Source organism: Syngnathus typhle, linkage group LG11 (genome assembly GCF_033458585.1).
Source record: "Syngnathus typhle isolate RoL2023-S1 ecotype Sweden linkage group LG11, RoL_Styp_1.0, whole genome shotgun sequence".
In the NCBI taxonomy this organism is placed as follows: domain Eukaryota; kingdom Metazoa; phylum Chordata; class Actinopteri; order Syngnathiformes; family Syngnathidae; genus Syngnathus; species Syngnathus typhle.
Genome location: NC_083748.1, coordinates 10,836,263 through 10,863,997, shown reverse-complemented (window position 1 = coordinate 10,863,997; position 27,735 = coordinate 10,836,263). Strand labels below are relative to the sequence as shown.

The 27,735-nt window shown below is 41.4% G+C and overlaps 6 protein-coding genes across 8 annotated transcripts; all 6 read right to left on the bottom strand.

The window, feature by feature from the left end:
• Positions 1-149: 149 nt before the first annotated feature.
• On the bottom strand, positions 150-3,890 carry cxxc1b (CXXC finger protein 1b). The gene is made up of 14 exons (XM_061292302.1): positions 3,732-3,890; positions 3,279-3,394; positions 3,092-3,192; positions 2,858-2,997; positions 2,481-2,636; positions 2,168-2,314; positions 1,957-2,067; positions 1,713-1,891; positions 1,412-1,619; positions 1,234-1,344; positions 1,007-1,056; positions 816-912; positions 586-738; positions 150-494 (listed from the first exon to the last, which is right to left on the bottom strand). Exons 1-14 carry the CDS (start codon positions 3,777-3,779, stop codon positions 348-350), a joined length of 1,764 nt encoding a protein of 587 aa, XP_061148286.1. The 5' UTR covers positions 3,780-3,890; the 3' UTR covers positions 150-347.
• A 2,268-nt stretch (positions 3,891-6,158) lies between these two features.
• Positions 6,159-11,894, bottom strand: tfe3b (transcription factor binding to IGHM enhancer 3b). 3 transcript variants are annotated; one of them, XM_061292310.1, is made up of 10 exons: positions 11,727-11,893; positions 10,549-10,774; positions 10,422-10,481; positions 10,257-10,346; positions 9,725-9,820; positions 8,910-9,021; positions 8,761-8,817; positions 8,579-8,654; positions 8,304-8,451; positions 6,159-8,149 (listed from the first exon to the last, which is right to left on the bottom strand). In XM_061292310.1, the coding sequence occupies exons 2-10, from the start codon at positions 10,738-10,740 to the stop codon at positions 7,685-7,687; spliced, it is 1,296 nt and encodes a 431-aa protein (XP_061148294.1). In that variant the 5' UTR covers positions 10,741-10,774; positions 11,727-11,893; the 3' UTR covers positions 6,159-7,684. The 3 variants fall into 3 exon arrangements, with proteins under 3 accessions (XP_061148294.1, XP_061148293.1, XP_061148292.1); XM_061292309.1 differs by having other exon boundaries at positions 8,761-8,814; positions 10,257-10,481; positions 11,727-11,894; XM_061292308.1 differs by having other exon boundaries at positions 10,257-10,481; positions 11,727-11,892.
• A 1,515-nt stretch (positions 11,895-13,409) lies between these two features.
• On the bottom strand, positions 13,410-17,083 carry gnl3l (G protein nucleolar 3 like). Its single transcript, XM_061292303.1, has 15 exons — positions 17,014-17,083; positions 16,877-16,920; positions 16,613-16,717; positions 16,381-16,497; positions 16,188-16,271; positions 15,951-16,086; positions 15,741-15,844; positions 15,472-15,616; positions 15,077-15,164; positions 14,634-14,811; positions 14,393-14,535; positions 14,179-14,315; positions 13,860-14,026; positions 13,581-13,755; positions 13,410-13,499 (listed from the first exon to the last, which is right to left on the bottom strand). The coding sequence occupies exons 1-15, from the start codon at positions 17,024-17,026 to the stop codon at positions 13,432-13,434; spliced, it is 1,704 nt and encodes a 567-aa protein (XP_061148287.1). The 5' UTR covers positions 17,027-17,083; the 3' UTR covers positions 13,410-13,431.
• A 383-nt stretch (positions 17,084-17,466) lies between these two features.
• LOC133162843 (red-sensitive opsin) lies at positions 17,467-19,259 on the bottom strand. The gene is made up of 6 exons (XM_061292321.1): positions 19,145-19,259; positions 18,540-18,836; positions 18,275-18,443; positions 18,047-18,212; positions 17,725-17,964; positions 17,467-17,646 (listed from the first exon to the last, which is right to left on the bottom strand). Exons 1-6 carry the CDS (start codon positions 19,242-19,244, stop codon positions 17,548-17,550), a joined length of 1,071 nt encoding a protein of 356 aa, XP_061148305.1. The 5' UTR covers positions 19,245-19,259; the 3' UTR covers positions 17,467-17,547.
• Positions 19,260-22,741: 3,482 nt separating this feature from the next.
• Positions 22,742-25,344, bottom strand: LOC133162776 (blue-sensitive opsin-like). Its single transcript, XM_061292204.1, is given in 5 exon segments — positions 22,742-22,961; positions 23,353-23,592; positions 23,667-23,832; positions 23,912-24,080; positions 24,966-25,344. Coding segments are annotated over 5 exon segments (1,059 nt in total). The 3' UTR covers positions 22,742-22,856.
• Positions 25,345-25,859: 515 nt separating this feature from the next.
• On the bottom strand, positions 25,860-27,591 carry opn1sw2 (opsin 1 (cone pigments), short-wave-sensitive 2). Its single transcript, XM_061292203.1, has 5 exons — positions 27,022-27,591; positions 26,769-26,937; positions 26,527-26,692; positions 26,208-26,447; positions 25,860-26,083 (listed from the first exon to the last, which is right to left on the bottom strand). Exons 1-5 carry the CDS (start codon positions 27,398-27,400, stop codon positions 25,979-25,981), a joined length of 1,059 nt encoding a protein of 352 aa, XP_061148187.1. The 5' UTR covers positions 27,401-27,591; the 3' UTR covers positions 25,860-25,978.
• Positions 27,592-27,735: the final 144 nt, after the last annotated feature.

The window sequence follows — 27,735 nt, the reverse complement described above, 5'->3', positions numbered from 1 at the left end:
TCCTCTTACCTTTCGGTGGCCATGCGCTAAAATTGTCAACGGGGGTCGAGAGATTTGTGCATCGCACTCATATTCATCTCTATAAAGATATCTACAATTTGTCCAACACTAGGGTGGGTACCGCAACAGGATTGATCCAAAACACCGAAGCAAATCAACAACAGCTTTATTTAAGGTGTCAATTGCAAAAACAGCACTATCTTATTTAGTTGGGAAAATATATCTTTACCATTTTAACTTAATCATTATACAACAAAGTAAACATAATTATTCAGATAGTAGAAATCACTTTGATTTTAAGCAAGACATTTTTCAGCAAACTTGTCATCAGAAACAGATTGTTTCCACTATCTATCCTTGTTACTACGAAGATCTGTGGTCAGAGCATCGTGCTGGATGGTTTGGTGCAACATCAATGCGAGCAGACCAGCCCTGTTGGTCATAGCAGTCCTAACATTGCGCTCTTGTTCAAAGAGCTCGTCCAACTTGTACCACTGTGGGTGCAGAGATTTAGGTTACAAACTTGCGTGATCTGAAAAAAGGAGGGTCCGCTCCTTTAGACCACACAAAGTAATAAATACCCACCACTCTGACTCGCTCCAGGTCCACTTCAGCCCTTCTGAGCTTCTCCCAGTTGTAATGTTTGTTACATTTCCGTTTGGAGACCCTGCAATATTCGCCAGTCAACTCAAAGACATTTTTCACCAAAGGGCATCCGCAAACCTCATCCACAGGAACCTGGACACATCGGGAATGAAATGTAGAGGGGGGGGGGAGAAGAAAATACCAATAAAAGCCGGAAATCTTGGGCCAACCTTAGGATCCCTTGAATGTTCTGGACACAAAACCTGAAGCCTCTTGCAGTACGTTTTGCTTTGAGGATTGTACACATCACAAAAGAGCCTGGTCGCTCTACGGAGAGAAAAACGACGACAGCAAAAATTGTGAATCAACTGAACTGACAATGTTCTTTTTTTTTTTTTCCATGTGCATTTGTTTTACCTACCCTTCAATTCTTGTCGGGTACATGGAACCAAAGGAGGTCTGACTCTCATACTGTCAAAAGAGCAAAATGAATTCTTAATCATGCATCTATTTTTTAGCATGGCAGGCAAAAAACGAAGAATTGGGCCATTGTTGCAAAAAAACGATTCAAGAGCAGCAACCGTCCACCTTTGTTTACCTTTTATCATTCAATTCTGAAACGGTGGCTGAAATGTTCAAAGTACGCACCTTTGCATAGCACCTCTCCATATGTCTAAGTGCGACTTTGGGATTGATGGGATGACTGCAGGACACGCAAAAAATCTGAAGGTCGGTGTCATCTCCCTCCCCTTCATTCACCTGAAAAACAGAGGTGAAAAACAATCTCGGTGACAGCACATTGGGAGGGGGGGGGGGGCAAGCTCACCTCCTCATCTTGCTGCACCGCCTGCTGCTTGGCCTTGGCAATGATGCCCTCCAGTTCGTGGAAGCGACGCTCCATTTCGGTGAGGCGCAAGCGAGCATTCTGCTGCTCCTTACGAATGCGCTCCAGCTGCTTTTTACCGTGCTCTTCAGCAATGCACGGGCTCTGCTGCCACTGCTGGATACGCTGAGGGAGTATCTCGTAGATTCGACTGTGGACAGACGTAAAAACGCATTGGACAAATGACCAGAATGGGAAATGAAAACGAAAGAAATAAGCAGCAACATTCAGCACGAGCGCTTACTTGGCGGCTAACTTCATGCCACAATCCTCCGAGCAGTATTTGGAGTTTGCTTTTGAAGCCTCAACGCAGTTGGGCCCGAGACACTGATGACGCCCGGCGTGATCCCGCACGTCACCCCTGTCACTATGTCTGCTTCTGTCCTTGTGCTTTTGCTTCTGTTTGTGGCGCCGCGACTCTTTCTAAACAGATGAAGAACATGTTCATACGTTGCCGCAATGTCACAAGACAAGTGCTGCTTGCTTACTTTCTTGTCAAACTTCTTCTCTCGTCTCTTGACGTGCTTCACTTTCACAGCTTTCTTTCGCAAGACGGGACTGAAAAGCAGTTCGTCGTCGTCGTCATCAGTCGCCCACCCCTAATAAAATAAAAACGACAACGAAAAAACAGCGGAAGATGGGTTCAGCATGAAATTGCAGCCAAAACATCTTTTAAAAGTTCACAGTCGGTGTGCTTACCATGCTGCCGTGAAGCCCTGCCGCTTTGTACTGCCGGTAGAGATCGACCTCACTGTCATAGTCGTCAGAGTAACGCCTTCGTCTGCGGTGGTAGTTCTCTCTTCTTTCGCGCAGATATTGTTCTTGTTCTTTCACACGAAGCATTTTCTGTTTGAAACAAGAAGCAATTGCTTTATGCTTCATGCAAGAGAAGACCGGGTGCAATTAAAATGACAATTCGACAACTTAAACCAACTTTGTTGAAAGAATAACATGATTTCCGCCTTGATTTTCAGAATTCAACGGCACAGTTGTTTTTTTTTTTAAAACATACCCTTGCTCGGACCTCACACTGTCGAAATCGGCACTTCTGCCTGATTTTATTGGGACCACCGAACTTTTTCATGTCTTTGCAGAAGTCACACTGTGCACAGTCTTCGGTCCTTCTGCAGGGCTCACATTCGCCACACATTCGCACCGAACGCTTCACCTGAAACACATAACAGAAGACAATTTGCGCTCGGTAAGCTTAGTTCAGGAAGCTTTAGAATGCCATTTCATGAATTCTTCTCTTGACGACCAATCTTAATTAATATAACAACAATGTTATATTGTTATATTCAACACAATCAGTCTGACGGATGTTAATTATGATGGCACTGTAATCAAATACTTTTTTTTTTTTTAAATCTGGAAAATTGGAAAACTCACTTTTGAGCCACGCCTCCTTTCACTCCTGTAGTCCGGCGTACTTGGGGTGCTGTACTGTCTTTCAGTTTGATCCGAGTCTGGTTCCCTCTCTCTGCTTTTCTTTTCTTTTCTGTATTTTATCTCCAGCAAGGGGTTTTCGTCTTGTACAAAGAAGGAAAGAACAACAATGATTTCTACTTTACTTAGTCGCATGATGAATGTGACTAAGAAAGGCTAACTATTTGGAGGGATCACCTCTGCATCTCATGCAATACCACTCTCTAATAGCCTTGGCCATCTTCTCTGTTATGTTAATGCAGTTTCCATGGAACCACTCATTGCAGTTATCGCAGCCACTAAGGGGAGCAAACACAGCATTTAATTTAAGAGCATCAGTCAGCAGAATCTAGGTGATGGGATGAAACAGCAGTGGTGTGCTTACATCATGAAACAGTTGATGTGTGGTTTCCTGCAAATACAATACAGTGGGGCATTTTCCACATCCATACTACCGCTTTCTGGTCCTGGTGCGGGATCAATATCAGACGCTTCACTTTCCTAGAAAAATGCAAACAATTTTTACAATGCAGTACGTTGAAGGGACAACGTTGCTGATGACATTATTGTACACAAGAGACTTGCTTGACAGCCACTTAAAATGATTGTATAATCGTGTAAAAGTATATATTAGTTCAATCGTGGTTAACGCTCATGCCGGTCAATTATCATTTTCAACTAAAGAAAGTTGTTACACCTCAAGTTAACATTTCGGTAGGTTACCAGGTTAACATCACTTCTGTCGCGTACTCTTAGGCCATGTTTACGACACAACTAAACTGCTTGAGCCTATCCTATCTTTATACAAATAAATAAATAAACGCCTGTAAGTCCTTACCATCGTATTTAAATTGCCTGGGGGTCGTCCAAGAAATACAGAAGACATGAACAGCAAATTACAGCGGACCTCTTACCGAGCTAACCAACATTACCCTAGCTTCGAATTGAAACTACGCGGATGACGTCACGTCCGTGGCGTTTGGCAACCAGCAAATGTAATACCGCCACCTACAGGACTGACGTTTTGAGTGAGTGAGTGAGTGAGTGAGTGAGTGAGTGAGTGAGTGAGTGAGTGAGTGAGTGAGTGAGTGAGTGAGTGAGTGAGTGAGTGAGTGAGTGAGTGAGTGACTGAGTGACTGAGTGACTGAGTGACTGAGTGACTGAGTGAGTGAGTGGTTTCTTTCTTTCTTTCTTTCTTTCTTTCTTTCTTTCTTTCTTTCTTTCTTTCTTTCTTTCTTTCTTTCTTTCTTTCTTTCTTTCTGTCAAATGACCTATCCTTAGGAAGTTTCATTAGTATACTGCACTAACAATTGGAGTTTTATTTATTTATTTATTTATTTTAAGAAAGCGAGGTAGACACAAATGGCGCGTGTGCACACGCACATATCGTGCACGCTAAACCTAAAGGAGGGAGGAGATCATTCAGGGACAGAAGGAGATTCCGTTAGTTGTAGCTCCATCTTTACTGCTGAACTCTTTAATGGCATTGTGAGGGCAATATCACAAGACAGGGAAAACTATTGAAGCTGTGCCTGAGGCTCCACAATAATGACATAACAAGTAAGTACAATCTGCTGTTTTTTTGTTGTTGTTTTTGGAGAGAATGTGAAATTGAGAGCTTAATTGTATATGTGGTCTTAAATAAATGTATGTATGTGGGTTTAAATAAATGTGTACAAACAAAAATGCAGTCCCTTCAGTGATTAATTCCATTGAATATTTGAAGTTATTTTGGAAAGATTACATGCAAGTATGTATTTTATCCCATCAGATGACCATATATTTCAGATGGCTGACGTGAGTGTATAATTTTATCTGAAAATTAAAATATCAAGCTTTCAAAGGCACCTGAGAAAATGTATAATGAATAGCGAAATGAAATTCACTTACATTATCATATAGTCGTCAGCATATTGAAGCACAGCCTTTCATAAAAATGTTTCCAAAATGGATATTAATAATAGATTAACCTTGCTGCCTTTTACCATGATGGTCACTCAATAGTAACATTGATGACGCCAATGCAGTGTATGCAGGGAATGTGCTTATGTTGATTTTTTTTTTTTTTATGGTGATATGGTATGTCTGTGTAACAAATTTTGTCCTGTACATCCGCTTCAGTCAATTTTCACCCCAAGAAAGCGAAGCGCAATACATATGACCATGGATGCAAAACCTAGTCCTGCAGATCTTGAGAAGTTGGATAATGGATGTGAAGACTCAAGTGCGGAAACAACTGATTTGGAGAGACCCGGTGTATTGAACAGCTGCTATATTGCTGGTGAAACAGGTATTTTTACAGTGAGTGACAACTCAGAATTTGGGCTTGTTTCACAAAAGCTGGAGCAGGGACTCACTCCGAATGCGTACGTGTCAAACTCAAGGCCCGGGGGCCAGATACGGCCCGTCACATCTGTTTAGGTGGCCCGTGAAGACAAATTTTACATCAATCATTACTAAAATTACAAATTGTCTTCACTTTTTAAAAAATAGAGATATTGCTCGCAATTTTTACCATTCATCTTTTTAAACTATTTGAACAGTTTTTACTAGTCTATGATTTCAAAACTAGTTATTCACAGTTATTCTGTAAATAATATAAGGTTTTGACAGTCACAATGGAATGAAACTATGACTACAATCCGCGACAAAAATGAGTTTAACACCCCTGTCCTTACGTGTTCCATTCAGAGACCCATGAAGAGAACACGCAGAACTGTAATAACAAATCAGGATCTGCAACTGATTTGAGTTCTGTGGAGAAACAATCACAGCTACTGCCCGCGTTGCTGCTCTCCAGCACCGACGAGTTACTCACATCAACCAGGAAGAGTCAAGAACTAAAAACGGACACGTTCACCGCCGTGCCACCCGATGACGATGGTAAGGCCAGTCTACTTCTAAAACACTTGAGCGTTCCTTCAAATGATTTTTTTCACCTCATTTCATGCACTTCCTGAGACCTGTGCGCTCCAATCCTGTTGGCGTGCCTGTTCTGCCATCCACTGGATTGTTTACTGGCCACATTCAGTGGGTGTTGCCGGTGCCTGTGCTCTTCACTTTTCTGCTTCGAGCCCACCACTGCACAGAATCTCCTGAATATCACTCAACACTGTAATGTATGCCCATGTCCAGAACCGTGCTGCTGCCAATGTGACTGCAATCTCTGTGACCTTTGTCTCCAGGCAACAGAGTGCCTGGATCTAGCCATGGAAATCTCTCAAATGCTCTACCATTAACCTTTGCAGCACGCAGATAATCACACTTCAACACCTGAAAGAATAGTTTATTTGTTAAAAGTTGCTGAAAGACACTCCATTGAGCATGACCCAAAAAAAAAAAAAAAAAAAAGCACATTTGACAAGTGACGCACAATGTTGTTTGTATATTTGTGACAGGTTGGATGCGCTTCAAGTTTTGGAAAAGAGGGTCTATTATTTGGTGCTTGATTTTAGAATTGCACAATCAGGGGCACTAAACTAGCTAATTTGAGCTAAACGAAGAAACGAATGTGCCTTGGAGTGCTTGCGGAGAGTAGGAGAGGACAACCAAATCACATTAGTCAATGTACCTGCAAAACTAATTGAACTGCTAGTCCAAGCATACAACTTTTAAAAATATACTCTGAAACAAATTGTCAAATACAGTACATGGGTGTTAGAAAAACATGCATAGGCAAGTACACATTCATTCAAGTTGCATGATGCATCAGATGAAATAAATGCCTTTTTGAAATTTATCGGTATTTCGTAGTATAACTGCAAAATAGTGGTTTGTTTAAAAGAAGAATTGACTTGGAACACAACAAATGTACGCCTCCAAAAGAAATAACTGAAAAAGAAAAAAAATCAAACTATCTGGTAAAATCAGCCAGTGATCACCAAAGTTAATGGAGAGGAACAATCACAAACACAAATTAGTCACAAAAAAACAACTACACCTCACTCAATTGATCAGGTATCAAAAATATTGATGCACTACAGTACTACTGTAAAATAGACAAATAGATCTGATGGGGGGTTTTTTGTGATGTTGAAAATATTGAAAAATAGAACAGTGATTTGTATTTTCCACTGCAGCTACACTTTAAGAAGTCCTGCTTTGGCTAACTAGCAGCAGCAGCAGCAGCTCTTAAAAACAACACGCACCCACGTGTGTTACAGTAGTAAAACTGATCACTGAGAGTGTACAGACTGCAAAAACATAAGGTGCAAAAATAGGTGGAGAATAAAATATTCTTATATACACCGTGAGGAGGAAAAATATTTCACCATGTGCCAATTCACTTTACGCATATCCCTTTTGTTCGACCCTCTCGACAGCCCAACAAGGACACGTGTGCAAACCCTGATTCCTGTCAAAAAATAAAATATATTTCTGCATCTATTTGCTTTCGTCAATACTGTCACATTAATAAGGCCAATATATCTTCCCTGTGTATGTAAATCCAAGCAAAATTTATATTACTCTTAAACTTTAAAAAAAACATGTAAGCATGTTTAACATACATGTATGCATCCCTATAGCGTACAATATTCAGTTTTAATACTATATTATTGTACTTACTACTTACACACCCAGATATAAGCACTCAACCAGCTCCAAATAGGATCAATAACCAGGACAAGGGAGGGGTGGGTGTAGTTTTAGTTAGTCTCACTAACATTTCGATTCATTTTTCAATCTGAGTATTTACATGAAAACGTTTCTGCTCAACGGTCCTACTGGCAAACTCACCAAACGTAATAGACATTGAGTCTTTGCGGTCGCGATTGCCTCTCTCGGTGCGCATCACAAGTCTTCGTCCATCTCAAAGCTGCTCCTGCGGCTGCTGCTTTTCGAGGCGCCCGGTGACAAAGGTGAGAAGAGGGGCTCGGCCGCCGCCTCCGGAGACAGGGTGCACCCGTCGTCCATAAGAATGTCCCCCAAGCCCACGTCTGGGTAAAGCGCCGAGGCGGAGGTGTCCTCCAACTCGGCAAAGCTCAAACTGCCCAAGTCTAAAGGGCTGCTGATGGTCACGCAGGCCGGACTGTCTGAGGAAGGCGGGGAGAGGAAGGCGGTGGGCAGGGGCTGTCCGACGGCTGCCGCGCCCAGATTGAGAAGGGTGAGCCCGGACGTTGCGTCTGGATGGAGGGACTGGCCATTGGCAAGCCTTTGCTGGTGCTGCTGCAGCAGGCCGGGACCGGAGCCCAGGCCAGGCGAGATGCTGGCGGTGTTGGAAGAAAGGCCGTGGACACGTGCTTGTAGTTCCAGCTCCTGAGAACATCACCAAAATAGAGTCATTTCATCTACGCCCGTCATGTATGTTGAAATGACAGCAATTGCAGAATACTAAGACATTCGGCAAAAATGACTACATAAATAAAACCTGGGTTACCAATTCAACTTTTACTGACCAAGAAATACCTACCTGGATGCGCAACATTAAACTGTGGTTGGCTTGCTCCAATTTCTTCTGCCGCAGCTCGACATCCTTGGCACGCTGTTGCTCCTTCTGCAACTTGCGGATGTAATCCACAGAGGCCTTCAGAATGGTGCCTTTGTTCCAGCGCATCTCACTGTTAACAGTGCAGGCATAAGCAAGTTACACAGAAGCGGAAAATAACATATGTTTACACGACGGCTCCCAAAAACAACAACAGCACGACATTCATTCAAAGGTTGCAAAATCAAAGTAGCACTCACGGGTCACTCGACTTTGGTACGAGAGTACCGAGCTCCTTGATACGGTCGTTTATATTAAATCTCCGCCTCCTCTCAACTGTTAGAAACCAACAAACAGTGAGGAGATGCATCATTCGTGTTATGTGTCACGCAGCAATAGAAGATATGACAACAAAGTGGCCAGACAAGAAAACTCGACGTACTAAGGTTATGGTTGTCTTTCTTTTGTCTCTCCTTCATAAAAGCTTTGGTATCAGCTTCTGAAAGACAAAAATTGTGTTTCAGGAAATTCCTCGGCAAATCTGATCACACTGTTTAAGTTTCGTGACATATCGCACACGTTTGACCGTACCGGCAAATTCCCTTTTGATATTTGGAAGATCCGCTGGACAGGAGTTGCTGACAGTAAGGGTGGGCGCTGCCATTCCAGGGCTGTGGTACACATCCAGAAGATTTCCTGGGAGCTAAATAAAACAAACTTAGTATCAAACGGCTGCAACATGAGCTGACTGCCGAAGCGGCCTTTTTGAGAAGTCGCAATATGTGAAAAGCACAACTTCCCCGTTTGTGCTTCAACTCTTAAAGCAACCACCTCCCTGGGATCCCAATTCAATCGAGTGTGCTATCAAAGAAATAAAAAGTGCTATCCTTAAGTCCAACAAATGTTTTGCCTACCATCATTCAAGCACGCAAAAAAGGTGCACATACGTGTAAAAAGCAATACGTTGCTCCACTTGAAAGATTACAAAGTGGCTTTACCTCGCTGTGCTGCTTTTTTCTTTCTTCCAACATCACCATAATCCTCATTTTCTGTTCAGTGGCAAAAGTTCCGCGATTCCTTTGTGCCGGTGAACCTTGTAGCTTTGCGAGGCACGTTTCGATGAGTACTAAAGCCTTTGTCTGACTTCTTGCTGTGTGTATTCTCACTAGTAACCCCGCCCAGGCAGCACGTTTGTGACAAATGCTAAGTGCGTGCCAAAAGCACTCCAGCAGCTATTCCTGCTTGTCAATTCCATAAAGATAAAAGACGCCCCATTCAAAGAAAAACAAAGCATGTATGATTAACAAAGACTGGTTTTATAATATCCTATCATTTCTTAGGGAAAGTGCAGGAACATTTGAAAGTTCAAAGCACACATTCAGGAAAGGAAGCAGAATTTTTCTTACCGTACTTGGTAACTGAAGACCCGAGTCAATCAACGTAATGATGTCGTCATTAAAACTGGATTCAAGACTAATTATATCGTCGATAACATCTTCGATCTATAAAAAGAAGGGGGGGGCAGGAAATAAGTGGCACAATCTTAAGTGAAGATGATCACTCTAAGCTCATATACAGGGCAGGTTTTACACTAAGGACTAAATATAAAGCACAAAGAAAAAAAGAAAAAAATCGGCAGATTCATGTCACAGACGTGCAAGTGGGGAACCAGCATCTACTGGTGCAGTATTTAACATGGTACTGTGACATCAGGACGACGAGTATATGATAACAAAAGGCATGCAACGTTAAAGTGGGACCTGGGGCCACGTCGCTGTCGAACAAACGAAAAGTAATTAAGTACAAAGTGAGATGAAAGATTGACTTGAAACTTCTCCAAAAACACACTGGAAGTTAACAGACACGCAACTCTCGGCAAGAATGTGTCATCTGCCGCGTCAGCGAAGCGCTGTTATAAAAATAAGGAATCGGCCATACTTCCTCCTTGTTGGAACTGATGTTAAGGAGCGCCATCGGGCTGTTGGGGGCGCTGCTGGCGGTGTGAGCCACCTCGGGGGCCGAACTGCACTGTGGCACAGGCGATACACCGAGCGTCTGAGTAATGGCGTTGTTACTCAGAGTGGTGGAGAGGTACTCCTTCACCTGTTGCCTCTGAGCCTGCTGGATGTGATACTTGGTGGGGTTCTCGAGGTGGCTCTGCACCTGCATCAGTCGAGCGGTGCGGAGTTCAGAGCTTGCGTTTTCGGCAATGTAACCGCACAAATCTTACTTTCAGCACCGCCACGGGAACCTGTGCGGGTGGCGGGCGGGCGGCATTTGGAGGCAGTGAGACGGAGATGGCAGGAGTGGAGTCAGTGGGCCGCAGCTGAGAGGCAGAGGCTTGTTGCTGGGCCTCTCGTCTCTCCTGCTGCTGAGCTTGCTCTCGCATCAGCTGCTGCCGCATCAACACACGTGACGACATGGCTGAAGATGACGATCACGATCTAAGGATAAAGCTGTAAACGGAACCAAAGAGCATTTTAGGACAGCAGAGCAAGGGGTGAGTCTCACACTGACCATGAATTGGTCTGAACTGTCTACGGAAGTGGGTCGCGATTGAGCTACAACAGAAAAAGGCGGGTCCCCGTGCGATAACGGTTGAGAACCAGTGTTTAGATAATTCTTCCTCAAACGGTCTGTTGACAGAAACTACTAAGATTGATCTAATCACGGTTGCAGTGCCGTTAGGTGGGGGGATGTGATGACTATGAAAGACCCATTGGGCATATGATTGAAAGGGGGGAAATAGACCATAAAACTGCAGTCGTTATGAAAAGGCGACTGATGGGAGATTTTTTTTTTCCTTGCATGTTTTAAAATCCCTGACGTGATACCTACACAAAAGTAACTTTTAATGCAAATTGACTAGGTTCTGCTGAGCTCTGTATGAGAAACTATCTTGTTAGTAAATAATTCTGATCAGGGCTTGAAATCATCAACGCAGTATCAAGTGAATCGCACATAAAATGTTCTGAATGTGTAGGCAGATTTCCACTTTAAGGAAACTGACGCAACTGCGTGACATAAGAATGAAACAGCCTTCAAATCCCGTGTGAACAACGATTTAATGTACTAAATTAAATTGAAGTCGCGTAGTCACAAATTAGGAGTGCTGGCTCGACAGGTAAGTGTCGGAGGCCCCAATTAACTTTATGATAAAAGGTGCAGATTGTAAACAACAGGTTAACGCACCTGATCATTTGTTTAGTTGTGCGTGTTATCAATCATTTGCCAATATAGACATACGAATTTAAATTCTGAGCTTTGGTGTTTAGGTATGTTAGAAAATGACTTTTTTTTTTAAGCGAAAGTTGTTGTTACTTGGCTAGCCAACTAGCTATGATTGTAGAAGGGGCTAACGTTACCAGGTTAACAAGTTCAAAGTAGAAATATAACTTCAAAACATACTGCAAGAACAGAAATGTTCGAGAGGATCACTGCCATGAATCCAATAGGTCTTGTGCTTTCTGTCCATTCTATGTCGTTGATATAAAGTAGCAGCTGCTGCTAGCTATGGCCGTCCCATCCGACGTTGTTTACCTCGAGCCGACTTGCTGAGGTCATCGCCCGACTTTTTACCCGGAAGTTGTTGCGATCGCGTTATTTACTAAAATTGGAAGTCAAATTAATTTTGGTTGCGGGTCGCACTAAAGATAAAGGTTCCTTATGAGGGGCGTTATATCTGTGAAAACAACATAATAAAATAATTGCCTCATCATCTTATGACAAGCATGTTAATAGGACAATTTGCAATTACATAAGCAGATGACCATTTCCAAGCAACATGGGAAAGAAAAAGGATCTCTCTGCTGTCGAAAAGCGTGAAATAGTTCAATGCCTTGGACAAGGTATGGAGACCTTAGATATTTCACGAAAACTTAAGCGTGATCATCGTACTGTAAAGAGATTTGTGGCTGATTCAGAGCACACACGGGTTCGTGCAGATAAAGGCACAACGAGGAAGGTTTCTGCCAGACAAAAACATCGGATTAAGAGAGCAGCTGCTAAAATGCCATTACAGAGTAGCAAACAGATATTTGAAGCTGCTGGTGCCTCTGGAGTCCCACGAACATCAAGGTGTAGGATCCTCCAGAGTCTTGCAGTTATGCGTAAACCCTCTACGTATTCGGCCACCCCTAAACAACGCTCACAAGCAGAAACGGCTGCAGTGGGCCCAGGAATACATGAAGACTAATTTTCAAACAGTCTTGTTCACTGATGAGTGCCGTGCAACCTTGGATGGGTCCCTGAAGGTGTGAAAATGACATCTGTAAAGTATGTGGAGTTTCTGACTGACCACTTTCTTCCATGGTACAAAAAGAAGAACCGTGCTTTCCGTAGCAAAATCATCTTCATGCATGACAATGCACCATCTCATGCTGCAAGGAATACCTCTGCATCATTGGCTGCTATGGGCATAAAAGGAGAGAAACTCATGGTGTGGCCCCCATCCTCCCCTGACCTCAACCCTATTGAGAACCTTTGGAGCATCCTCAAGCAAAAGATCTATGAGGGTGGGAGGCAGTTCACATCCAAACAGCAGCTCTGGGAGGCTATTCTGACATCCTGCAAAGAAATTCAAGCAGAAACTCTCCAAAAACTCACAAGGTCAATGGATGCAAGAATTGTGAAGCTGCTATCAAATAAAGGGTCCTATGTTAAAATGTAACTTGACCTGTTAAGATGTTTTTGATTGAAATAGCTTTTGATTTCAGTAAATATGACCTCCTAATGCTGTAAATTCTAAAGATGAGCATTTCAGTTCATAACAACCTATAAAATGTTATAAAACTCTGTTGTGCGTAATAATTTGGAACAGTGCATTTTAAGTTTTTTATTTTTGAAAAATTCTGTTATCATTGGGAGGTTTGTTCAATAACATTCGAATTCATTAAACTAATGGTTGATGACTTGAAAATTATGCTGACTCATTTGCATCGACTATTTAGGAAAATCTGAGATAAATATCATTTGCATAATAATTTGGAACACGGTGTATTTATTCATTACTTAAACATGACACCGAAACTTGGAAAACAAATGGAAAAAAATTGAAAGGATTACAAAAACAAAGCAAAAACAGACCAACACTATTTTAGAATTCTTTCTTTAATTAACTGTCACAAAAGGAGAAATCCATTGCAGCTGTCAAGGTGTCGGACAGCTTGGTACCAAGTTTGTCTGTAGAGGAAAAATAAAATAGATCATGTTAGATAGAAGCACACGTTATAGGAATAGGATTCTTGAAGTTAAGACACAAACCAGCTCTTTTTTGTTGCTTCTTCCGCTTTTTGCGAGCAGCCAGAAGTGCCTGACCTTGTTGTAAAGGATCTACATTAACAATATCCTTCAAATCTGGAGCTTTGGATGCAGGATCATTTTTAGGCAATACGCTCTTCAATTTTTGAGATTTTATCTCCACTGTCATTGCTCCAAACTATTGGATGAGATAAAATAACCTTGATTTGGCAGGGTTTATTATGACAAGACAGACCATTAAAAACTAAGCCACATTCCACACAGATTGAAGTTTTTCCATACCTCTGGATCCTGATCATCCTCCATTGATTCTCTTTCATCTATAGAATTTGACTCTAGCACTAACTCTCCTTCCATTTCTTGGTGAAAGTAAGCTTGAGCCTGATTGCCATTTGTCATCCCCATGCTTTCGATGCAGAATCCCATTTGAACATCAGAACAAGATGAATCTGAAACATGACACATTAAATTCAGGTTTGTACTCCCACCTCGGTTCAGTTCATTCATAAAAACATCAACAAAAACATTTGTGCCACTGCTTAGTCTACCAATTTACCAGAGCAAATTGTACAGTTCGATTCAGGTGAAAAGAGCATCTTACCAGCAAGAACTTCCTGATTTCCTTTTTCAAGTTCATCCCAATCAAAGGCTTTACCCATTTCTGTCACGATTTCAGCGCTGACATGCATAGGAAGCGTGTGTGTCTCAGGGGGATGTGTGAAATAGCTGATCCTTCCCCTAAAGATGACTTGAATTAACACTTACGTACCCGAGCATTTGTAGGGCTTTGAAAAAAAATCAAACATTTGACCCACCCTGTCCAGTCCATTAATACACTTTTTGCGGCTTTGTCAGTGTCAGGTAGCCCGCCTTTCCTCAGTTTCCCCTTCCGCCGCGCTAGCAATGCCAAGAACTCCAAAGCTGTGTGAAAGTCAGGGACTCCATAGTGCTGGAGAATCTGCACAGCCACGAAAATGTATTACAGCACGGTGTGCAACACTTACAACTTTTTTTTTTTTCGTCAGCATACAAAGGGTATGAACGCAAACGACATACTTGTGCCTTGTTGCAACGTCGCAGGATGGCTTCGACGGGAGGAACTGGATCAACCAACTGTTCAATTTTCACACAATTCCGAAGAATCATCGCAGCGTCACTTGTTGACGTTGTCATGACGATGCCAGGACAATCAAGAAGCTTGATGTGTTTGTCCAAGTGCACTTCTTGAAGGCACCTACATAATCAAGCAAATTCATCTTTAAAAAAAACAACAACTTGTGAACACAATGACAATGGTATTTTGGGAAAAAACTAAATGTCAACTTTTTAACCGGATATAGCATACGATACATAGCAGGTTCATTATTTTTCTTATTTGAGATCTTTTTTTCCAGGTACCTCTGCTTGGTAGAGCATGGATAGGCAAAACATCCAATGAAAAGTGGTGACTATGATAATAAAGGTGTCACCAATCAAATATGCTTCATTGAATTACTTACTTGGTGACACCAGGAGTTGCTCCAACACTGCATGCTCTTGCACGTTTCAAACTGTTGATCAAACTGCTCTTTCCCACATTAGGAAAACCTGAAAAACAGAAGCCAAAGTTACAAAGATCATCATCGTCGTGGAACAAGAGCTTCCCTCGTTTTTTGAAAGTTTATCATTGCTCATTGGTTTTGCGGGCAGCACAGACACCTAGTGGGAAGCATTTCCACCTCACAGCAAGAGATTCTGTTGTTTTTGTTCTCTCTTTTGTTTTGTTGTTTCCCCATATTCTCAAAAACATTGCATATTAATTGACGACTCATAGGTGTGAGTAAGTGTCGTCTTTGCTATGCTAATGTCACCGTACAACATGTGAAGCTATCATGCAACTGTCGTGGGTGCTTACCTACGACACCGACGGTGATAGCCGTCTTTATGTCAAGGTTGCGGCAGTAGTTGCCGAGTAGCTTCATCAAGCAATCTGCACCGACACAAGCGCTGCTGCTGAGGAGCTCTGAGGTGGCTTGAGTCACCTTTACATTACTGCGTTTCTGATGAATACAGGCAAAACTAGCGTCAAGTGTAATATAGTACTCAGAACAGTGACAAGAACCTTTTGGTTGACTGTATACAGTGAAGAAAAAAAAAAAGTGTAGCCAGATGTGTGACATGTACCAAGTTTTTGGACTGCTGTTGAGTAGATGCCTTGAAAGCCACTGTTGGAAACTCATTTCGCAGATATTTAATCCACTTCTCCACAATTTCCTTTGACACTAAATCTAGAATCGTAATAAAGCGTCAGACAAATCCAAGGATTATTTTAAACATCTGGAAAAAAAATCACATTTAAAAGAAAATTCTCTAAATGTGTTGAGTGAAGCCTACCAATTTTATTTAGCACTAACACGATCTTCTTGTTTGTTCCACTTTGAATGACTGCCTGCTCAACCTGAGGGCATCTGCACCCAAGTGGGTCACGTGCATCCAAAACTTCTAAGATCACATCTGAAGCCTCCACTACCTTTAAGACAGAAATTAAAAGATATTTAAAACATTACAAAGCTCGGCATTCGGCATAACAGCTGTGTACACAGCATGGTGGAAGGCAAATTGGAAAATGACCTTTTTAAATTCTCTATAATATGCTTTTCTTGAATTCTCATTTTCAAAGTGCACATGTTTTTCCAAACTCTGCATCTCTGTTTCCTGTGAAAACACAAAGAGGGCAATATAGATGACAGCAGATACAACATTTATAGTCGTCACCTGTGATGCCAAATTGTGGTCCTTGTCCTCAAAATGGCCCTTTATTTACCCTCTGCTCAAACTCTCTCTGTCTCTGAAGGATGTCATTATGAAAGCTTTGCAAATTCCTCTTCTTCATCAGTTGCTGTTCTCTGGAGATCTTCTGCTTTTCTTGGAGTTCTTGAAGCTTATGGGTTACAACAAACAAAAATAAAACAACTTTATTTAGGCGACAACAGTCTTCTGCATGAAACTGTGATAAATTACTTAAGACTTGTATCGGAGTGAAGGTGAAAGTTTACCCTTTGCTTTCTTGTTTCTTCTGGATTTCTGTCCTTGCCATGTTGCAGATGTGACGCCTTGGAATTTGTGGCACCTAAAGCATCAGCATTCTTCCCATCGTTATTCTGTGGTTTGTTATAAACACAGATATATTTTGGGCCAGTAAATATGGTAGCGCATAATTACATAAACACACTTAAACGTAATCAGCCATCGACTTTATTTTTGACTGAGTAAGCGTCAACGCTAAAAGTTAAAGGTATAAGTGTAAAGAATACACGTACCTTGCGCTTCACCAAAAAACCAAGGCGTTTAGCTCGTTTTTGTTCTGTAAAATACAAATCAGATATATAACAATATGCAAATTAATTTGTTTAAAGTTGATTATAGAGACAAAAGTCCATGACAAAATCCTACGCACTTGATTTAGACATAGCTCCAACCACACCACGTTCACGTGTGCTACAATAATGTGAGCATGCGCAACATTCCAAGCGTCACTTCCGGAATTTCAAAATAAAACTCTTATAACACCCACTTATCGTTGTTTGGAGACGCTGTTTAAAAGATTATATAAAATACTCGTGCATTTTTATTGGTACGAAATCACAAACGTCAATCTTATTTAGATGTATATTAAATTTAGATTCTCTCTCTCTCCCTCTCTCTCTCTCTCTCTCTCTCTCTCTCTCTCTCTCTCTCTTTCTCTCTCTCTCGCTCTCTCTCTCTTTCGCTCCAACAGATTATTTATTAATCTCGTCAATCACTATTGTAAATAGCTCGGCATCTATATGAGTGCAACACCCTGTAAATGATAACAGAAAGAAATTAAGATTGAATGCCTGCTTTTTTTGTTTTATTTTTCATTTGCAAGAAAGCTTATACTAGACAAACATTTGTAAGCAAAAATAGACAATAAATATGACAGCTCCCAAATCTTCGGTAGCTAAGCACTTTAAGCAGGAGCCACAGAGGAGACTTCTGTCTTTGACGTGGATACTTCAGAGCCATCATCAACTTCTTTGCCAAAGAGCTGCATGATGCACGTGCGAAACTGATGAAAGAAACCCCCCCAAAATTATTTGTCAAATAAAGTATTGATTGTGACAAGGTCATTAAGGTTGCCCATTACCTGTCGATTCATGAAAACGTAGATGATTGGGTTGTAGATCGTTGCGCTCTTGGCAAAGTATGCAGGCATCGCTGCAGCAAGAGGATGGAAAGCATATCCAGGATTTGCCGCAGCAAAGCAGGCAAACAAGGTGTAAGGTCCCCAGCAGACACAATAAGCCAGGATCATGACGACCACCATCCTGGATACTTCTCTCTCTGCTTTCTGAGTGGACTCCGATTCCTTCTGTTGCAAGGCAACCTGCGACAAACAAATGGAAACCGTTAGACCCAGGCTGGGAACTATCACGTACAGTATCATGTAGTTGATTTGACAAACGTACAGTTCTGATAGCCCACCACACTGCAAAGTAGCAGAGAATAATGATAGCCAGTGGGATTAAGCAACAAGTAATCATCAGGACAATCATGTAGGACAGAACGCCGGGGTCTTCACTTCCGCTGAATACATCAGGTCCGCAGGACGTCTTTAATCCGTGAGGCCAATACCTGATATGACACAATTCTTGGTTTCTGTGTCAACTGTCAGCACAGTGATGTGAATATCATACCTGCTCCATCCAAAGATTGGGGGAGCACACCATACGGCTGACCAGACCCAAGAGAACACAATTCCACCTGTAGCCCACTTGGCATCAAACTTAACGTTTCCAAATGGTTTGCATACAACTACCCATCTCTCCCAAGAGATGATAGTCAGGGACCAGAGAGCGGCGATACCTACGGAAGAAGCAATCTTCTCAATTAAGGGAGACAGAACATGGAGTTTAACTTCCATTTCTAAATCTTTTTGGGGGGGGGGGGGGGGGTACTCACCACAAGTTGAGACAGTGTAGCCTTCAAATACGCACATTGGGTGTCCTAAGATAAAATAACCAAAAAACTGGTTACAAACACTGATAGTGCTGGCAAAAACAGTTTCTCCCAGATCAGCAATAGCAAGATTGACCAGAATCCAGTTGAGAGGGTGACGGAGTTTCTTGAATTTTGCTGTCGCCACCAAGACAAGTCCATTGGTGAATACTGACGCGAAAACCACAAAAATCATCCAGCATGTTGAAGCATTGTAAACCCATCGAGGTGCAATGTGGTAGTTTGGACCTTCGAAAGGATCTGGGGAGTAAAACAGATCAAAAATTGTAATTTGATACATTTGATTTGATCAGAAAGACAATTTGAGTAGTTTGTGCAAAATCTATTCAAAAAAGTCTGTTGCATTGTCAATATTCTAGCTTTGTACACGTTCACAAAAATGAATGTTTCAGAGTCTCTAAAACACTGTCATCTCATCAAATGTTTTTTTCTCTCTAAGGGACCCAAAAAAAGTGCAAAAATTCCCCACTCAAGACTTGCTGTCTCCATTCTTAAAAAAACAACGGAATACAGATTTCATAAGAACTAAAACAAATATGGTACCGCACCTCTGGTATTATTGCTGTTTGTATAAGAAAATGCAGATTCCCTTGTCGTCTCTTGGTATCGCCTGGCAGCAAAAACCGGTTTATCCCAAGCCGCTGCCATTTTGACAGCACAAGGAGCGCCTCTGCAATTTTTCACCACCTGCACTTGTCTTTAGCTTTTATACGTTTACTTCACAGAACTGATAGGATTAAGGCAAAATCAAATCATAGTCGTTGGGTGGTGCGTTGTAGCAATCCGCAAGCCAATGAGCTGCAACTGTAATTAAAACCCACTAGTAATTGGTTTAAGACACCAAAAGCCATAATAATCCCATTGCAAAGCAGATTTCCGTCCTCTTACCAAACAGGCGGATCAGTTACTGAGCATAACACAAATGTGGGACGGAAGTGGCACGTTTGTACGGATTTGGGATTTGGAACTCAAAGTCCCACTCCGGACAAAAATGAATTGAAATCGGATATTATTACTCGTCTGCATCAAGACTGCTGTTTAGATCACTCACTTTGGTTACTCCCTCCTTACATGCCTACATGTGTGTTACCTACTTTGCTGTATTGTGCAAAAAAAAGTGTCTTAACTGAATATGGGGGTTATATTTATGATAATCAACTAAACTATTGAATGGTACTTCATAGAGGTCAAAAGTAAAAAATTGAACCAACTTTCAAACTCACTGAGCACGTGCACCAAAATCATCGCAACAAGTTTTATTTTTAAAAAAAATCTCTGCAAAGGTATAAGAAAATGCCGATTCCCAGTTTGGTATGGTAAAAAATGTTTCATTGCATTTTTACATTTTTAAATATGTTATTGATAATCATATGAATTGATATGCAGACAATGATTATGTTAATGATTTCTCACAATGATTAGAAAAGAGATGGATATAAATCAGCAAAACTTTATTGATACTAAGAAGCCCCTGGGCTACTCATGTGGTCCCTGGGAGCTCTCTGGTGCTCACGGGTATCAAGTTGATAACCACTGCTATCAGGGTTAACCAAGTAGTTGTTGACTCGTGATGGAAGCTGGACACGTTTTGAATAATTTCTAAAAGAGAGGTCAACTCAAAGAAGGCTTGTTTAATGCCCTTTTGATCCGCAACGCTGACGTCATTGTCCTCATGGATAAAGGGTAAGGGTGATTAACGCTATCCATCTATTTACCGAACGGCTTAACCTCACGGGGGTCGCCGTCGTCCACGAGCTTATCGTGCTGCAGCCATTGATTCATTCATCGTCCGAATTTATACAAATTCCAAGAAAATAAAAATATCCCATCACCGTTGATCAGGTTTTTTTTACTAGCCTCTGTGCTACATGTGGTCCCTAGGGCGACTTGGTGCTCACAGTTATCAGGTTCGTAACCCCTGCTATAGGGGATAACCACTACTCAATAACATTGCTTCCAACAGCATGACCAAATACCAAACTCACTATAAGTGAGTGACAGTTGTAGTTACTGACTTTTGAATAATCCCTCTGGAAAGCAGGATCATTCAACGCCCTTCTGATCCGTAATACTCACGTCATTGACCTCATGGAAAGGGCCAAGTATAAAGGTGATTAGCACGGTCCATCCATTTTCTGAACCGCTGATGCTCACGAGGGTCTCTGTCGTGCTGGAGCTATTGACTTTGGGCCATACACTCTGAGCTGGTTGCCAGCCAAATGAGCATTCACACTCACAATCACACTCAGGAAGAATTTGGAGTGGTCAATTGGTCTATTTGGGCTCCAGAATTTCGGAATGCCCTACCAATGGATATTAGAATTGCTACCTCGGTCGAAACATTTAAGACACGTTTAAAGACGTTTAATTAACCTGTAATGGTCGATTCGGCTGGAGTTTATGTTTTGGATGGATGGATGGATGGATGGATGGATGGATGGATGGATGGATGGATGGATGGATGGATGGATGGATGGACGGACGGACGGACGGACGGACGGACGGACGGATGGATGGGCGGACGGACGGACGGACGGATGGACGGATGGGCGGATGGGCGGATGGATGCATGGATGGATTAACTTTGTTACCTTGTAAAAAATCTGGGTGACCAGGTGAACTCTAATGCCCAAACCGACTAAGGCAGATTATATGGTCAAGAAGTTCCGTCCACAGAACTGATTGGTAAAGTGTAATTAAGTCTGACAATTTAATCTCTCCGGAATGAGGATGACCAGACCTCCTGGCATAGTTCATTGATCCGTTGATTATGTGCCTTTCAGATGTTCACTTCTTGGACAGATTGCGTATTTGATGGTGCTAATGGACTGATGAGGACTTCATGTGCAATGAGGATGCTTTTAAGAGGGGTGGAAGATTTGAGTTCATTTATTTATTTAATTATTTATTTAATTATTTATTTTTATATTCCGGAGTTTATAGTTTGACTGTTTTGGTCCAGTCACGGAAATTAGAGCTTCCTACCCATACAGAGTATAGTCAGTATATGAAGCAAGTTGTAAATTCCCTGTAAGTATGTTTTAAATGAGTCATGATAGATTAGTGTTAGAATGTAGAGAATTTGTTGAAAAGCACAACTATTTATAATTGTTTACATTGACGACTGCGCTGCCATTTATTTTTGTGAACGTTAGACCTTAATCAGTTTTTATTCTGTATTTGTTAGTTTTACACCTACCATATTAAGAGAAGGTCCAAAGTCATCCTGGCGTTAGTGACTTATTGTGCAGAGGTATTTAATTACCTAGTTAGCAGAAAGGTTCTGAGGCAATTTTATCTGCATAGGTTTTTTTTTTCTTGCAAATTATTATTTGTTGACTGGCCAAACTGGAGTTGAACTTTGACGTTTCGAGGGTAAGTCTGGAATTCCGCTAGTTCTGAACTATTCCAGTTCAGTAAGAGTTCACTACCAGCAGAACTCAGATTTGCTCCCGATTACCACCAAGAGTTTTGAGACGCTTCAGGATCAGCAATTAACAAATATATTTGAAACTAATGACACTTTTGTTATATTTTGTTTTGTTTTGTTTTGTTTTGTTTTGTTTTGTTTTGTTTTGTTTTGTTTTGTTTTGTTTTGTTTTGGTTTGTTTTGGTTTGGTTTGGTTTGGTTTTACACTGATGTGACAGGCCGGCACATTTCATTTGATATCAGGTTATAATCTCTTGGAAAGATTTGGCTGTAAAGTGAAAAAATATACTCGTTTTAGAAAATACCGTGATAACCGTATTGTTTCTTTTCATCCTTTTGTTTTTGAAGGAGCCAAACTGGTAAGTAAACAAGCGTGGACTGACTTATTTTAGGACAATAACTCATGGATGAAAATAATGACCATGATTCAGGGTTGCTTGTTACAAATCAGAATTTATTCAAATTCAAGCTAATTCTGCAAATTATTAAAGGCTCACTTGTTGTCAGTTGTCTTTCTATCATCTTCTAGGTTCGTTTTATGTACATGTACTTTGGATGGGAATTCCTTATGCATGTAATATAGCGCCATCAAGAGGTACACGTCTGCAAATACTTTAGTAAAAAATAAGATTTAAATGAATAGATAACAAAAAAAGACAGACAACTTTGAATGTCAACATTTTTATTTGCTTGCTGAAGGTCTTTTGGGCCTTTCTAGCATTTATACACATCATTTTGAAACGTTTTTTGTTCTTTGACAAAGTGCCATACTATATTGCAATTCATATTGTTTACATTGTGCAAGTCATTCCCGTTTATCATGGAACAATCTAAGCAGGTCCAACTTTCGAGACTTCAGTGGTTGACTGACTTGTTGAAGATTCATCGTTATCTCCTCTACTCATCCCCAACATCCCCTTCATGCAAGATCGAAACTGAAAGAAAGAAGCAACATGAGAACATTGCTAGGTGGATGTGCTTCATTTCTTTGCAACACTCATATACAATACAATACAATACAATACAATACAATACAATACAATACAATACAATACAATACAATACAATACAATACAATACAATACAATACAATACAATACAATACAATACAATACAATACAATACAATACAACTTTATTCATAAAGCGCTTTCACAACAGCTGTAGCTGCAATACATCACAGTGTAAACTAAATTGTTTTTCAATATCTAAATAGATTACAATTAAACATTTTGTACTGTGTGCGTTTGTAAATACTATAAAGACATTGTTGTTTGTGAGGTAAGGCAGGGATTTGAACACATTGACGATGTAACATTTGAATAACCTGTTTGTTGAGAAAGATGTAGATAAAAGGGTTGTAGACGGTTGAGGATTTGGAAAGACAGGAGGGTATGGTGGCCAGCCTCAGGTCGAAAGGTTGCCCACGGTTATTGATGACCCAAACGGCAAATGAGGCATACGGCATCCAGCACACTAAGAAGCCCAGTACCATGATGACAACCATCTTGGTCACCTCCTTCTCTGCCTTCTGAGTGGAAACCGACTCACTCTGGAGTTTTGCGGCCTGCTCAATAAGAGACACTGATGGATCTTTTATTCTACAATGGTTGGCAGGAAATGAAGTCACAAGTAACTTACAGATTTCAGCACAAAAAGTAGCTGTGAGTAGCAGAAAACAATTGTGATGAACGGTACTGCAAAGCAGAAGCAGAAGAGGAACATCACATAGGACTCATTGTTAAACTTGTTGTCCGTGGTGTACCAATCCGGACCGCAAGAGCACTGCATTCCTTCAGGGATATACCTGAAGACAGACAACCATTACTATACGTGCATGATAACGCAATATTTTTATGAAGCCAGTTTTATTTTCAAGTACTTACCGGCTCCACCCGAACAGCGGAGGAAGTGCAGCAATCAAAGCAAAACCCCAAGTTGCTACGCAGCAAGCAATAGCGTGAATAGATCTGAAGGCAATGTTTCCCAGAGGTTTGCACACAACCAGCCACCTTTCGAAAGCTACCACTCCTAGAGACCAAAGGCTTACCATACCTGTGAGAAGACAAAATGGGGGGAAACGCATAACTTTCAATTTGAATGTACTAAAGCCGACCTGCCCGGCCACTTTATTTATTTATTTATTTATTTATTTATTTATTTATTTATTTATTTATTTATTTATTTATTTATTTATTTATTTATTTATTTATTTATTTATTTATTTATTTATTTATTTATTTATTTATTTATTTATTTAACTTTTTTTTTATTTTATTTACCATCAATGATACTGTACTTCCCAATTCCTTTTATTTATATGTTTGGTGGTTGTGGCTAGGAACAGTAATATGAATTCATGGTTGGTACGCGCAATTACAGTTTTTATTGATTGTGTTGACCTGTTTTAAAAAACTGGGAACCTCTCAGTCTTCATCATCACCATTTCAGCAGAGCAGAAGACACCTCATGCAAACGTGTTAACACATTCTCACTGGATTAACACAGTTTTGCAACCCTTTTGCAAAATAGTTAATACAGATGTCATTCAAGAAGTCCATTAAATATATAATACATATATATATAGCACTGGTTAGCAGTCCGCCTCACTGTTGAGAGGGCGCTGGTTTGATTTCACCTTTGGCCCTCCCAGTGTGGGGTTTGCATGTTCTCCCCGGGCCTGCGTGGGTTTTCTCCGGGTCCTCCGGTTTCCTCCCACGTCCCAAAAACATTCTTGGTAGGCTGATTGAGCACTCCAAATTGCCCGTAGGTGTGAGTGCGGATGGTTGTTCGTCTCTGTGTACCCTGCGATTAGCTGGCAACCGGTTCAGGGTGTCCCCCGCCTTCTCCCCAATGATAACTGGGATAGGCTCCAGCACGCCCGCAACCCCCGTGGAGACAAAGCGGTACAGAAAATAGATGGATGGAAGTGTTACTTACCCCCAAGAGTTGCAGTAAATCCTTCAATCTTGCAGCCAAGTGGTCCCAAAATCATATATCGGAAGGCAAAGCAGTAAAAGCAAGTGAAGGAGCCCACAGAGGCGACAAGGAGGTTGGCCACAGCCAAATTGACCAGGATGTAGTTCAGGTGAGATCGTAGCGTCTTATATTTGGCGGTGCATGCAATAGTGGCGATATTGACGGCTGTGCCAATGGCAAATATCAAGAACATAAATGCTGACATGGACTAAAAAATCGCCTTGCTCCCGAGGTGATCTTGGGGAACCAGGAATGGGCTGAACAAAGTAATGTTGTCGGTATCCAAAGGAACAGGGATCCAGAAGTCATCTGGGAGCTCCATGGGAGAATTCCTTCTCATTTCTCTACCCGAGTAGGTTTATGTTATGGGCAAAATTAAATGAAAAGAACAACGGTAACGATTTTTTTTGGGTGAAGACTGTCTCACGACTGGATAGCTCTGTATTTGTGACCAAATGCTCTATTTGTAGGAACTTTTAATGTTACTTAGGCATCACTTAATTGGATTAAGGGAGGGATTTAAAGCTTTGTTTTAAGCCCAAAAAGGGAACGTACAGGCGTACATATGTGCGACAGTTCACGCACATCACGCCCACTAGTACCGTAATTTTCGGACTATAAGTCGTGTTTTTTTTCATAGTTTGTGTGGGGGGGTGGTCGATTTATACTCAGGAGCAACTTATATACATATATATGTTTTTTTTTCACTTTTTTGGGCATTTTATGGCTGGTGCGACTTATACTCCGGTGCGACTTATAGTGCAAAAATTACGGTAAGTGACTGACAGTCATCACTACCAAATCTCATTTCAGACAAAACATCACGAAGGATAATAAAAATTCTGTAGAGTTCAGAAAAGTTGCAAAAGCACATTACTTTAATTTTTTTGTAGTTTTTTTGGACCTTGCGAAAACATGCATTTATAGTTATTTACAATTGAATGACTCTTTAGTGCCATAAATATCAACACCGTCTAGGCGGGTCCAACTTTGGAGACTTCGGTTACTGAAGATGTTGTCGATGATGAGTCGTCATCCCCACTACTCATTCCCATCATCTGCATCATGCATGACCGGAACTGTTATGGATCAAAGAAAAAACAAGATAAGTACAATAAGACCTGGCTCAAGCTTTTCGACTAACGATTAATATTATTGTTGTTACGTGACTAGAAGAGGTTGGGTGTTTAGAATCAAACAGACCTGCTTGTTAAAGACAACATAGATGATCGGGTTGTAGACTGCAGAGCTTTTTGAAAAGCAAGAAGGTATGGTGGCCATTCGCAGGTCAAAGGTTTGCCCGCGGTTCAAGACAACCCAAAGAGAAAAGCTCGCATATGGTAGCCAGCACACCAGGAAGCCAAAAACCATGATGACCACCATCCTGGTCACTTCCTTCTCTGCTTTCTGAGTGGAGGCAGAATCAGCCTGGGCTTTAGCTGCCTGTGCGGAAAGAGACAAAACATTTGGTTACCGCTACAACCCAAATCGTGATCCATCACAACTCAGTGATTTTTCTTACCATTTTCATTGTAATGAGCAGCTGAGCATAGCAGAAGATAATGGTAGTAAGGGGGACAGCAAAGCAGAAGCCAAAGAGGAACATCACGTAGGATTCGTTGTTGTACTTATTATTTGCGGTGTACCAATCGGGCCCGCAGGAGCATTGCAGGCCTTCTGGAATATATCTACGAAAATCAGACAATCTCAATCTGCTTTTGTTTGCGCACTGACTACAAAGTGTCAAACTCCGTCGCTACTGACCTACTCCATCCGAAAAGCGGTGGGGCCGAGGCAATGAATGCAAACACCCAAGTGAACACACAGCAAGCTATGGCATGGTCCGGTTTAAAAATAAAATTTCCCAGAGGCTTGCAAATGACCAGCCATCGTTCGAAGGCAATCACAGCAAGAGACCACAGGCTTACCATACCTAGTAGGACAAAAGAAGGCTCTTAAAGAAAGAATTGAAATTCATGCATGTTTGCGTATATTTCAAAAGTAGGTTTCAGCTCACCCCCAAGTGTCACCATGAAACCTTCAATCTTGCACATCAATGGTCCAAGGATGAAATATCTTGCTGAAAAACTGCAGAACGCCGTGGAAGAGCCCACACATGACACAATAAGATTCGCTACTGCCAAGTTTACCAGAATGTAATTCAGATGGGACCTCAGCTTCTTGTACTGGAGGGTGCAAGCAATGGTGAGGACATTGATGAACGTTCCCATCACAAAAAGACAGAACATGAAAACAGCCATGCCGTAAAAAGTGAGGGTACTCCCCAGATGGTCCTGAGGAACCAGGAACGGACTAAGCGATGTGATGTTGTTGGTGTCCAGAGGGATAGGTATGTAGAAGTCTTCTGGCAGCTCGTTGTTCCGAAGTCCCCGCATTTTGCTCTTTTTGTTGTCAGAGGAGCCAAAAACACCGCTCCGCTTCCTCGCTTATGATGTGCTTCAACCAATCAAGTGTGGTTAAGGAATGAAACTAAATAACAGATGTACGGATCTCCAAATCAAATGAAATAAAGGAATGCTGCAACACCAGCAGCCTCCCTAATGTCTTACTCGGTCCCTCATGGAGGACCATTTATACAAAGTGCAAAGGAAATCACTTAGCCCCATTAAAGGATAAATTACTTCTATAATTGGCTAAAACATTTAAGTTTGCATTAACTGACGTAATTCATTTAGCGGTTCCTGTCGTGCATGTTGACAAATAGGTTAAA

Coding starts and splice junctions, on each gene's coding strand:
- cxxc1b (XM_061292302.1), bottom strand. CDS start 3,779: ATGTCTTCTGTATTTCTTGGACGACCCCCAGGCAATTTAAATACGATG. Junction 2,637..2,857: donor AAAGGAGGCGTGGCTCAAAA/GTGAGTTTTCCA, acceptor TATGTGTTTCAG/GTGAAGCGTTCGGTGCGAAT. Junction 1,057..1,233: donor TGGAGAGGTGCTATGCAAAG/GTGCGTACTTTG, acceptor CTCTTTTGACAG/TATGAGAGTCAGACCTCCTT.
- tfe3b (XM_061292308.1), bottom strand. CDS start 10,740: ATGTCGTCACGTGTGTTGATGCGGCAGCAGCTGATGCGAGAGCAAGCT. Junction 9,022..9,724: donor GTCTTCAGTTACCAAGTACG/GTAAGAAAAATT, acceptor TGTTTTATTTAG/CTCCCAGGAAATCTTCTGGA. Junction 8,655..8,760: donor GAAAGACAACCATAACCTTA/GTACGTCGAGTT, acceptor GGTTTCTAACAG/TTGAGAGGAGGCGGAGATTT.
- gnl3l (XM_061292303.1), bottom strand. Junction 13,756..13,859: donor AGGATGATCAGGATCCAGAG/GTATGGAAAAAC, acceptor CTCATCCAATAG/TTTGGAGCAATGACAGTGGA. Junction 13,500..13,580: donor GAAGCAACAAAAAAGAGCTG/GTTTGTGTCTTA, acceptor TTTCCTCTACAG/ACAAACTTGGTACCAAGCTG.
- LOC133162843 (XM_061292321.1), bottom strand. CDS start 19,244: ATGGCAGCGGCTTGGGATAAACCGGTTTTTGCTGCCAGGCGATACCAA. Junction 18,837..19,144: donor AAACAGCAATAATACCAGAG/GTGCGGTACCAT, acceptor TTTACTCCCCAG/ATCCTTTCGAAGGTCCAAAC. Junction 18,444..18,539: donor CTACACTGTCTCAACTTGTG/GTGAGTACCCCC, acceptor CTTCTTCCGTAG/GTATCGCCGCTCTCTGGTCC.
- opn1sw2 (XM_061292203.1), bottom strand. CDS start 27,400: ATGCGGGGACTTCGGAACAACGAGCTGCCAGAAGACTTCTACATACCT. Junction 26,693..26,768: donor CCGCTTTTCGGATGGAGTAG/GTCAGTAGCGAC, acceptor TGATTTTCGTAG/ATATATTCCAGAAGGCCTGC. Junction 26,084..26,207: donor ATGTTGTCTTTAACAAGCAG/GTCTGTTTGATT, acceptor GATCCATAACAG/TTCCGGTCATGCATGATGCA.